Source organism: Bos javanicus, chromosome 5 (genome assembly GCF_032452875.1).
Source record: "Bos javanicus breed banteng chromosome 5, ARS-OSU_banteng_1.0, whole genome shotgun sequence".
NCBI lineage: Eukaryota > Metazoa > Chordata > Mammalia > Artiodactyla > Bovidae > Bos > Bos javanicus.
In genome coordinates this window covers 83,295,860-83,307,623 of record NC_083872.1, presented here as the reverse complement: position 1 = coordinate 83,307,623, position 11,764 = coordinate 83,295,860, and the positions used below count along the sequence as shown (strand labels likewise).

Here is an 11,764-nt window from a genome sequence, read left to right as displayed (position 1 = left end):
GGTCACCTAGAAAGCTAAAGCAACGTAAAATAGGTAAAGTATTTAAGGCAATGTTTAAGAATGGATACAAAGGAGGGTAAGGAAAATTACATTTAAAAACCCCACAATCGAACAATCTCTGTATAGTGTTTAACACTTAAGTCATGAGAAAACATGTGGCCTCCAAAACCGAGACTCGCGACAACCCACTGACTACAGACAATGGCACAGCAGGGTTATCCTAAGTGGAGTTCAGTTCAGTTCAGTTCAGTAGCTTAGTCATGTCCGACTCTTTGCGACCCATGGACTGCAGCACGCCAGGTCCCCCTGTTCATTACCAACTCCCAGAGTTCACCCAAACTCACGTCCATTGAGTCGGTGATGCCATCCAACCATCTCATCCTCTGTCGTCCCCTTCTCCTCCCGCCTTCAATCTTGCCCAGCATCAGGGTCTTTTCTAGTGACTCAGCTCTTCACATCAGGTGGCCAAAGTATTGGAGTTTCAGCTTCAATATCAGTCCGTCCAATGAATATTCAGGACTGATTTCCTTTAGGACGGACTGGTTGGATCTCCTTGCAGTCCAAGGGACTCTCAAGAGTCTTCTCCAACACCACAGTTCAAAAGCATCAATTCATCGGCGCTCAGCTTTCTTTATAGCCCAACTCTCACATCCATACACTGGAAAACCCATAGCCTTAACTAGACGGACCTTTGTTGGCAAAGTAATGTTTCTGCTTTTTTATATGCTGTATAGGTTGGTCATAACTTTCTTCCCAGGAGTAAGCGTCTTTTAATTTCTAGGCTGCGTCTCTTAATTTCAAGTGGAGTTAGACTGAACAAAATTAAGGCTCGGGAAAGCCCCGCCCCTTAGCTACGGGATTTGGGTTTTGGCTTGACTCCACCCCCTCCAAGAACGCAGCCGTGTGATTGGCCATGACTGTCCAATTGCGTAGGAGAAGCGGCTTTCACGTCTCTTTGTTTGCGGGAGGAACATGGCGGATCGGCTCACGCAGCTGCAGGACGCTGTGAACTCGGTGAGCAATTGCACTCGATTAATTCCGTCGTCTTCCTTGCCGAGAGAAAGCATAGCGGATAAAGAGGTGTGAGGGACGAAACTCGGAAGTGGGGAGTGGACTGAGGCTGGGCTTCAGCAACAAGCGCTGGGGTTGGCTGGAGGCGGCGCCTCCGTCTGGAAGGTCTGAGGCGGCTGCGGGGCCGGGCGGGAGCCAGCGGCCTCTTCGCCTGCCAAGTGGAGGCTCTCACTGCGTGGACTGTCAGGGTTCACCGGCTTGCCTTGTTCTCTGGGGCCGGTTTTATTTTCTTGTCAGTGGTGCTTATGGATCTTTCCTTTTTTTTTTTTTTTTTTGCCGGGAGGAGAGAGGAAGCGGAAGCTTTTTTTCCCTTATGAATTTTAACCCACCGAGATAAATCCGTGTTCTTAATGATTGGATCTTTGTCATTACATGTTAGCCGAGAGTATTCTTTGGCTACAATTTTCAGATTGGGGCTGTAGTGATACTAATGTGAAAAGTTTTGTTTCATCCTAGTTGGTTCCATCTCTCGGCCGCTCCCCCAGCTAGTCAGTTTAAGGGAAACTGACATCTTTATAATAGTGAATCTTACGGTCTTTGTAGATCTTTAAGATTTTTAAAACATCTGCCAGTGAGTCTCCTCCCTATGAAAGGGCAGGTATTGTAAGTAGCCCCCCCTTACTTCGATCTTTCTGGTTATTTTTCCTGTTGTTTATGTCTACGTGGAAAGTATATGCAACCAAAGCATTCATATACTTATTACCATTAAGAGCTAAATTGTTTTTCATTGGTAGTTACACTTCTGTCATTCTGTTTATAATTTGATGTCCCAGGTAAGATACCTGTAGATGTTGGCTGGAAAATCAAACTAGTCTCTTGACCCTAGGCTCTTGCCAGTTTTTTCTCACTGGAAGCTAATAAGTTGGTATTCTTGTTATCACTCAGTGTTTGTACACTTGAAGAGTGTGAATCTGCCTGTGAGAAATGAATCTATTTTGTATAAGGGCCAGCCTCTAAATGTTGATAAATTCACCAAGATGAATTCTACCTTTGGTGACTTGCCTGGGCTTCAAGCCAGTCTCCCTTGGGGAGATACTTCTTTGAGGCTTTACAAAATTAAATTGTAATGACTGCTGGATACAAACATTATTTTAGGGGAAATGTTGCATGTTCATATATGTTTCATAGCCAGAAGGATAGTAAGGACAAAGTGAATATGGCCCTTAACTCCATGGTTGATCATTGGATTTTGGAGGAAAGCCTCTAGGTTATCTGGTATGGTTGCCTGGTATATATAAACACTGTCATGGTTACAGAGAGTTACTCCTTGAGGAGTTTACGGTCTGGTTAGAAAGACTTCATATACTCGAAACATTTAAATAGTGCAAAAGCAGTATGTGGTTAGGAGTTGTAATTAATCTAGTGTTTTCAGCTATAGGCAGAATTTTCTGGCTCTAGAAATACCACTGCATTCTCTACAGGGTCTGAGCATCCCACCAGCCACATCAGAGCAGTAAGTTTCCAACATCATATAAGGACACCTCTTTTTTAAAACCCATGGTTACCTAATCTTAACAGATTGAAAACCACAATCACACAAAACTAACCAAACTGATCACATGAATCACAGCCTTGTCTAACTCAATGAAACTATGAGCCATGCCATGTGGGGCCACCTAAGATGGATGGGTCATGGTGTAGACTTCCCACTGGAAAAGGGAATGGCAAACTACTTCAGTATTCTTGCCTTGAGAACCCCATGAACAGTATGAAAAGGCAAAAAATAGAACACTGAAAGAAGAACTCCCCAGGTTGGTAGATGCCCAATATGCTGCTGAAGAAGAGTGGAGAAATAACTCCAAAAGGAACGAAGAGAGGGAGCCAAAGCAAAAACAATGCCCAGTTGTGGATGTGACTGGTGATGGAAGTATAGTCTGATGCTGTAAAGAACAATATTGCATAGGAACCTGGAATGTTAGGTTAAATAGAGTCCGAAATGCAGTACTTGGGTGCAGTCTCAAAAACAACAGAATGAGCTCTGTTCGTTTCCAAGGCAAACCATTCAATAACAGAGTAAACCAAATCTGTGCCGCAACCGTTAATGCTGAAGAAGCTGAACGGTTCTGTGATGACATACAAGACCTTGTAGAACTAACACCAAAAAACGATGTCCCTTTCGTCATAGGGGACTGGAACGCAAAAGTAGGAAGTCAAGAGACACCTTGAGTGACAGGCAAGTTTGGCCTTGGAGTACAAAATGAAGTAGGGCAAAGGCAAACAGAGTTTTGCCAAGAGAACACACTGGTCATAGCAAGCCCCCTCTTCCTACAACATGAGACAACTCCACACATGGACATCACCAGATGGTCAATACTGAAATCAGTTTGATGATATTCTTTGCAGCCAAAGAGGGAGAAGCTCTATACAATCAGCAAAAATAAGACAAGGAGCTGACTGTGGCTCAGGTCATGAACTTATTTAAAATTCAGACTTAAATTGAAGAAAGTAGGGAAAACCACTAGACCATTCAGGTATGACCTAAATTAAACCCCTTATGATTATGCAGTGGAAGTGACATAGATTCAAGGGATTCGATTTGATAGAGTACCTGAAGAGCTATGAATGGAGGTTCATGACATTGTACAGGATGCAGTGATCAAGACCAGCCCCAAGAAAAACTAATGCAAAAAGGCAAAATGGTTGTCTGAGGAGGCCTTACAAATAGCTGAGAAAAGAAGAGAAACTAAAGGCAAAGGAGAAAAGGAAAGATACACCCATCTGAATGCAGCATCCCAAAGAATAGCACAGAGAGATAAGAAAGCCTTCCTCAGCGATCAATGCAAAGAAATAGAGGAAAACAATAGATTGGGAAAGACTAGAGATCTCTTCAAGAAAATTAGAGACACCAAGGGAACATTTCATGCAAAGATGGGCACAATAAAGGACAGAAATGATATGGACCTAACAGAAGCAAGAGATATTAAGAAGAGGTGGCAAGAATACACAGAAGAACTATACAAAAAAGATATTTATGACCCAGATAATCACGATGGTGTGATCACTCACCAAGAGCCAGACATCCTGGAATGCAAAGTCAAGTGAGCCTTAGGAAGCATCACTACAAAAAAAAGCTAGTGGAGGTGATAGAATTCCAGTTGAGCTATTTCAAATCCTAAAAGATGATGCTGTGAAAGTGCTGCACTCAGTATGCCAGCAAATCTGGAAAACTCAGCAGTGGCCACAGGACTAGGAAAGGTCAGTTTTCATTCCAAACCCAAAGAAAGGCAATGCCAAAGAATGTTCAAACTACTGCACAGTTGCACTTATCTCACATGCTAGCAAAGTAATGTTCAGAATTCTCCAAACCAGGCTTCAATAGTACGTGAGCAGTGAACTTCCAAATGTTCAAGCTGGATTTAGAAAAGGCAGAGGAACCCGAGATCAAATTGCCAACATTCACTGAATCACTGAAAAAGCAAGAGAGTTCCAGGAAAACATCTACTTCTGCTTTATTGACTACACCAAAGCCTTTGACTGTGTGGATCACAGCAAACTGGAAAATTCTTCAAGAGATGGGAATACCAGACAACCTGACCTACCTCCTGAGAAATCTGTGTGCTTATCAAGAAGCAGCAGTTAGAACTGGACATGGAACAACAGACTGGTTCCAAATCGGGAAAGGAGTACGTCAAGGCTGTATATTGTCACCCTGTTTATTTAACTTATATACAGAGAACACCATGAGAAACGCTGGGCTGGAAGAAGCACAAGCTGGAATCAAGATTGCTGGGTTATCAATAACCTCAGATATGCAGATGACACCACCCTTATGGCAGAAAGGAAGAGAAAATAAAGAGCTTCTTGATAAAATGAAAGAGGAGAGGAAAAAGCTGGCTTAAAACTTAATATTCAACAAACTAAGACTATGGCATTTAGGGGAAACAGTGGAAACAGTGAGAGAATATTTTCTTGAGCTCCAAAATCACTGCATATGGTGATTGCAACCATGAAATTAAAAGATGGTTGCTCCTTTCAAGAAAAGCTATGACCAACCTAGACAGCATATTAAAAAGCAGAGACATTACTTTGCCAACAAAGGTCCATCTAGTGAATGACCTTTTTTTTTTTTCCAGTAGTCGTGTACGGATGTGACAGTTGGACTGTAAATAAAGCTGAGTGCTGAAGAATTGATGCTTTTGAACTGTGGTGTTGGAGAAGACTCTTGAGAGTCCCTTGGACTGCAAGGAGATCCAACCAGTCCATCCTAAAGAAAATCAGTCCTGAATATTCATTCAGGAAGGACTGATGCTGAAGCTGAAGCTCCAATCCTTTGGCCACCTGATGTGAAGAACTGAGTCACTAGAAAAGACCCTGATTCTGGGCAAGATTGAAGGCGGGAGGAGAAGGGGATGACAGAGGATGATATTGTTGGATGGCATCACCAACATGAGTTTGAGTAAACTCCGGGAGTTGGTTATGAACAGGGAGGCCTGGTGTGCCGCAGTGCATGGGGTTGAAAAGAATCAGATACCACTGAGCGACTGAACTGAACTTTCGGCTGTAAGTGCTGAAGTGGACTGTTGAGTGATATTAACTAAAGTAGAGGGAATCTTATTAGGATTTATCTGAAGCATAATTATTTGTAAAATTTTTAAAATAAAGTTATATTACCCTCTGAGAACTCCATGAGAGCAAACTGTCTTGTTCACTTTATCACTATAATGTTTATACAGTTATATACACAGTGCTGCTTATAGAGCTGATTTTTTTAAAGTTTTTTTTCCTTTAAGATTTATTTATTATTTATTTACATATGGCTGCACTAGGTCTTTACCGGTGTGCACAGGCTTTCTCTTGATGCACTGAGTGGAGGCTGTGGGCGGGGTGTGGCGTGGTGCCCGGGCTTCTCATTGCAGTGGTTTCTCTTGCTGTTTAGGTAAGTGGGCTTCCCAGTAGTTGCGGGTCAGGGACTCTAGAGTGCTGGCTCAGTAGTTTTGGTGCAGGAGTTTAGTTGCCCTGTGGCATGTGGAATCTTCTCAGACCAGGGATTGAACTTGTGTCCCCTGCATTGACAGATGGATTCATTACTACTGAGCCACCAGGGAAGTCCCTAGAATTATTTTGATAAATATTTGTTGAGTAAATGGATTTTGAGAGCTTCATATGTACAGAACAAACAGCCATTGTATTTAACCTAATGTGAGAATGTTCTCAGTTAACAAACTCCAGTTACCAGAATCAGAATCTATATTTGTACAGGCTCAGAGCACTTACTGCCACCCAATACCTTTGCAAAAATGTGAACAAAAGCAGTGTAGTCAGGAATGAATTTTCACTAGTCAGGCATATATAAAGGAATAGTAGATAATGACCACTCCAGTACTCTTGTCTGGAAAATCCCATGGATGGAGAAGCCTGGTAGGCTACAGTCCATGGCGTCATGAAGAGTCAGACACAACTGAGTGACTTCACTCTCACTTTTCACTTTTATGTATTGGAGAAGGAAATGGCAACCCACTCCAGTGTTCTTGCCTGGAGAATCCCAGGGAGGGGGGAGCCTGGTGGGCTGCCGTCTATGGGGTTGCACAGAGTCAGACATGACTGAAGCGACTTAGTAGCAGCAGTAGATAATGAACAAGTAGGGTTGAGTTCGATTATTGAAAGCTTTGAAATAGCCTGAAGATTTGGAGATTTATCTTGAAAACCATGCTGGGGCGAGCTCAGAATTTTGGAGCAGAGTAAAATAACCTAGAAAATAATAAGAACTAGAAAATAATAAGGAGCTACTGTAAACAGTTCTTGTGTGAAGTAATTAGTTTCACTAACAGCATCAGTGATAGTAGAAGGAAAAGGAAAAGATTTGTAGTAACGTTAGCAGGATTTGAAGATGAAAGTTAAGAGTCTGAAGGTAGACTGGTTGACTGGAAGATTCTCAATACAAATTAGATACTAAAGGAAATAGTTGACTTTTGAGTTCTGTCATTCAAATAATGGCAGTGAAACTTAGTGGAAACGCTGATTCACTGATTGGAGACAAAGAATTGCAGTTTGAATGGTCAGGACTATGGAGAGAAGTTGGTGGGGAGGATAGGAGTCTTAGGTTTGGAGATGGTAATGTTAACAAAGCTAAGTTTGTTTGCTGGATCCACATCTGGCCAAAGGCTGAGACATCGTTTTGCAGCCAGAGAAGGGGTTTATTTATTCGGGAAGTAGCCGAGTGACAAGATAGGAGGGCAGATCTCAGATTGCTTCCCAGATGGCGAGAGACTTGAGATTTGGAGGACTTGCCTGGTGGTCCAGTGGTTAAGATTCTGCACGTCCAGTGCAGGGCGTATGGGTTTGATTCCTGGTCAGGGAACTAAGATCCCACATGCCTCTTGGCCGGGGGTGGGGGGTGGAGGTGGGAAACAAACAGAAAATAAAGAAGCTTGAGATTTTATGGGATAAAGAAGTAGGGTGGCCTCAGGCATGGGAAAAGATGATTGGAGGTAGGGAGAAGGTAATCAGTATTCTGCACAGGAGCAGTTCTTGGGGCTTCCTGTAGTAGCTCAGATGGTAAAGAATTTGCCTGCAATGCAGGAGACCCAGGTAGGGTCATTATTCCCAACTGTTCTTAACTGGTCTGAACTGGGCAGGACCTTACTCCAAATTTTTCAAATTTTTGAAAAACAGCTTAAGTCCCTTTTACTATAGTGACCCACACATCAGGAGCATTATCTGTTGGGGGTGGTAAGAAGTCTGGCGGTGTGGCTATGTGAAGCTTGGAAGGTATGCAATTAGGGAAAGAAAGCTAAAGCAAACATAATCATTAGAGGCAGGTTACAAACAAAGGGTTTTGTCACAAGCCGTTTCCTTACCTGCTATTCTGTAAGACATACTCCAGTCTTTCATTTAAGGTGCCAGCTTCCATTTAACCCCATGGGACACAGTTTCAGTAAGTAAGGACTTGGTATTCTCAGTCTTCGAACTGCTTGAGAAATACTTTTAGAGCACTAGAAGTTTTGATTCCTAGAGAAAAACATTTCAGACGTACTTAAGGTGCAGTCTTTTCCCACCACTGTTTCTTTCTACTTGTAATTACTCTGGTTTCAGAAAAGGGGTCATAATACTTTGTATATGAGTCACATTTAAAAATTTAGCCTGGGGCCATTCTGAGATGTTTGCCTGTCAGTTCAGTTCAGTTCAGTCGCTCAGTCGTGTCTGACTCTTTGCAACCCCATGAACCGCAGCACTCCAGGCCTCCCCGTCCATCACCAACTCCTGGAGTCACCCAAACCCATGTCCATCGAGTTGGTGTCAGATGTGCTCTTTTCCACCACTGGTCCCCCAAAGTATTTACTTGTGCTTGCAGAAAGTACTGGCATATATTTCTTTTATCATTCTGTTACCTTGGGAAGAAAAGAAAGATTATTTTGTTTTTCTTTTTAACTGTCTAAACTAAATTGATACCAAACATAGTTTCTTTAGGGCTTCCCAGGTGCACAGCGGTAAAGAATCTGCTTGCCAGTGCAAGAGACACAGGAGACTGGGGTTCCATCCCAGGGTAGGGAAGATCCCCGGGAGGAGGAAATGGCAACCGACTCCAGTATTCCTGCCTGAGAAAAGCCCGTGGACAAAGGAGCCATGGGTTTGCAAAGAGTTGGACGTGACTGAGCCACTGAGAATTTAGTTTCTTTGCATGATTAAAATGTTTATGAATCAGCTATACCCCAGTACAAAATAAAAAAAAAATTTTTAATTAAAAAAAAAACAAAAACGTTTAATCATTGTTAGTAATTGGTTTCTGTTATCCAGAATGACTCCTTTCTGTTTTATTTATTTTTGCTCAGAGAACATTATAGACACATTGCTGCCGCTGTTAGCAATAAAATCCTTAAGGAGGATAAATCCATTCTAACTTGGCCACCTTTCCTTTGCCTCCAGCTTGCAGATCAGTTTTGTAATGCCATTGGAGTGCTGCAGCAGTGTGGCCCTCCTGCCTCCTTTAGTAATATTCAGACAGCCATTAACAAAGATCAGCCGGCTAACCCTACAGAAGGTAAATAGATTTTCTTGGCTTCTCTTAGTTTGACTCTCACGTTACCTGTAATACCTTAAATCAGATTTATTGAAAGATTCAACTTACTTTTGGCTTTCTAAAAATGTTACTGTTTGAGAATATTACAAGTTTGTCATAAAAGAAATGAATTCATTACAGTAAATTTACATAACAACTCGTAATTCTTTTCATGTGAAATAACAGATTTTTTTACTCCTCTAAAGGGGAATTGTGTGAATTTAGCTGAATTTTTACTTGTGGGACCTTAATAAAAATGGCATCCAATTTACAAATTCCTTTATTCAAGGGACCACCATATTGCCCTAATAATGAAATGATAATACATTATGCTTAAGTTTTAATTTGAGTTAACATTAAAGCTAATTCTCAGACATAGAATTGATGTGTTAAAATTATACTTGTATCATTAGAAGCCTAATACAGAAAAAATAATGAAGTTTCCAAGGTTTCATTAAACTTTAATTTCTCCTTCTGAAAACTTGAGATTCTCTAATATCCTCAGTGAGTGCTATCTTTTTCTAGAATATGCCCAGCTTTTTGCAGCACTGATTGCACGAACAGCAAAAGACATTGATGTTCTGATAGATTCCTTACCCAGTGAAGAATCTACAGCTGCTTTACAGGTAGAAATCTCTTTTCCTTTGAGAATTTTACGAATAGAATTTTGAATTCAAGGAAATAGATTTAGTACCTTTTATTACAATATTCAAAGTTACTCTAAATTTTAAAATGGGAGTTTTATTGTAAATTACTGCAGCCTGTTTAAGACTGTGCTGAAAATATATAGTTGTCCAGTTTTGACTTACAAGGAAACTTGCCATTGTCCTCAGTCGGATTCTTTTCCTTGCCAATAGTGACAAGACAGGGACCATTCTGGATATGGAGTAGAATAGCAGTGTCTGAAAGCAATGTGGAAAGGAGTCTCATGTAGCCATCCAGAGATCTCTAATTGAAAAGTCATCTTTTAAATAATTCATACAGGGAAGACGCTCAAGTAATATCTGATCTTAGGATTTCTGCCACTGGCAAAAAAATCTTATCACAGTGGTCGCGTAGTCATCAGATTTAAAAGGAATACGTTCACTGCGATTTGTTTCCTCCGCAACATTTATCAGTTTCCCAGGTTTTTTATTTCTCAAACTATTCTTAAATTTGTGTTTTCTCACAAAGGCTGCTAGCTTATATAAGCTGGAAGAGGAAAACCACGAGGCTGCTACCAGTCTGGAGGATGTTGTCTACCGAGGGGACATGCTTCTGGAAAAGATACAGAGCGCACTTGCTGATATTGCACAGTCCCAGCTGAAGACGAGAAGCGGCACCCATAGCCAGTCTCTTCCAGACTCATAGCACCAGTGAGCACATACTGCGGGTGAGGAAAGGACTGTTGCAATGCCAGTAAGAATTCTGCCTCAGATTAAGGTGTAAACCTTACCAGCAGTTCCAGAAACATTGAGCACTATGACACATGTTATCTTTTCAGCTATTTTAAGTAGTTTTCTGTTTTCACTCTTAATAAATAAGCTTGTAAAATCATGAATGAACCAGCTTTAAAAAACTGTCACTATACAACTATTTTTTATTATCTGAGTGAAATTATTGAGGCCAGTGTTGCATTAATGTTCATAATATAATTAATAAACAGCTGTACTATAAAATTCTGTTGTGACATGATCTCTGTTTTTATTTTTGTCATGTTTCTGCAGTCTTTACAAATCAAAACATCCCTCAAGAGGTGGTAAACGCAGAGAGCATGGACTTTTGAATTTAGGTTGACATCCCTCTACCTCTTTAATGGCGACATGGTATAAATTTAGAACTTGAGCAAGAAATGACTCTGAAACCACGTTGCTTTTTAAGAAACAAAGTTAATATGGCTAGATATTAGGTCACTTTTGGAGGCTTTTTCCTCTTTTCCTAGAACCTCAAACCCCATTCTAGTTCATCTCCACATTTGTTTCTAATAAGAAATTGTCTCTGTGTAATTCTCATGCTATTATGAGAAGAATTTTCTTCATTCTCAACTTTTTCCCTCTTATTTCTTTGCCTGTTCCCCCCTCCCCGCCCCGTTTTTCTCCTTAATTTGCATAGTGAAATATAGTGAAGTGTGTTTCCTGAGTCATAGATTCCTTCTCATTCTTTTTATTTATCCAGAGTTTGTTTTCTGATACTGTAAACCTCTCAGCCTTTATTGCTGCATTCTATTTGACCAGAGCATGCTTCCACTACCTCAATTATTACTACTTCAATATCATTATCTCCATTGGCCCTTTTTAAGAAATTGTATTTGTTTATGTTTGCCTGTGCCGGGTCTGTTGTTGCGTGGGCTTTTCTCTAGCTGTGTTGGGTAGAGGCGACTCTCTAGTTGTGGTGCACGGGCTTCTTAATGCAGTGGCTTCTCTTGTTGAAGAGCATGTGATCTAGGGCACTTGGGCTTCAGTGATTGCAGCATGTGGGCTCAGTAGTGCAGCTCCTGGGCTGTAGAGCACAGGCTCAGTAGTTGTTACCCACGGGCGTAGTTGCTCCGAGGCATATGGGATCCTCCCGGACCAGGGGTGGCAGCCGTGTCTCCTGCGTTGGCAGGCAGTTTCTTTACCACTGAGCCGCCAGCGAAGTCCAGCCCTTTGTTATTGCTGACATTGTGTCTGCTTTTTCAAGTATGCTTATGCATCCAACTCTCGGATCTCCTTGAATTCC

General features: G+C 41.5%; 1 protein-coding gene across 1 annotated transcript; it reads left to right on the top strand.

The window, feature by feature from the left end:
* The first annotated feature begins 909 nt into the window (after positions 1–909).
* Positions 910–10,728, top strand: MED21 (mediator complex subunit 21). The gene is made up of 4 exons (XM_061417565.1): positions 910–1,014; positions 8,935–9,049; positions 9,593–9,693; positions 10,241–10,728. Exons 1-4 carry the CDS (start codon positions 973–975, stop codon positions 10,415–10,417), a joined length of 435 nt encoding a protein of 144 aa, XP_061273549.1. The 5' UTR covers positions 910–972; the 3' UTR covers positions 10,418–10,728.
* The last annotated feature ends 1,036 nt before the right edge of the window (positions 10,729–11,764 follow it).

What these genes read in the sequence shown, in the direction of transcription:
- MED21 (XM_061417565.1), top strand. Translation starts at nt 973, where the DNA reads ATGGCGGATCGGCTCACGCAGCTGCAGGACGCTGTGAACTCG. An exon ending in GCCGGCTAACCCTACAGAAG is followed by an intron (nt 9,050 to 9,592) that starts GTAAATAGATTT and finishes ATCTTTTTCTAG; the next exon opens with AATATGCCCAGCTTTTTGCA. An exon ending in AATCTACAGCTGCTTTACAG is followed by an intron (nt 9,694 to 10,240) that starts GTAGAAATCTCT and finishes TTTCTCACAAAG; the next exon opens with GCTGCTAGCTTATATAAGCT.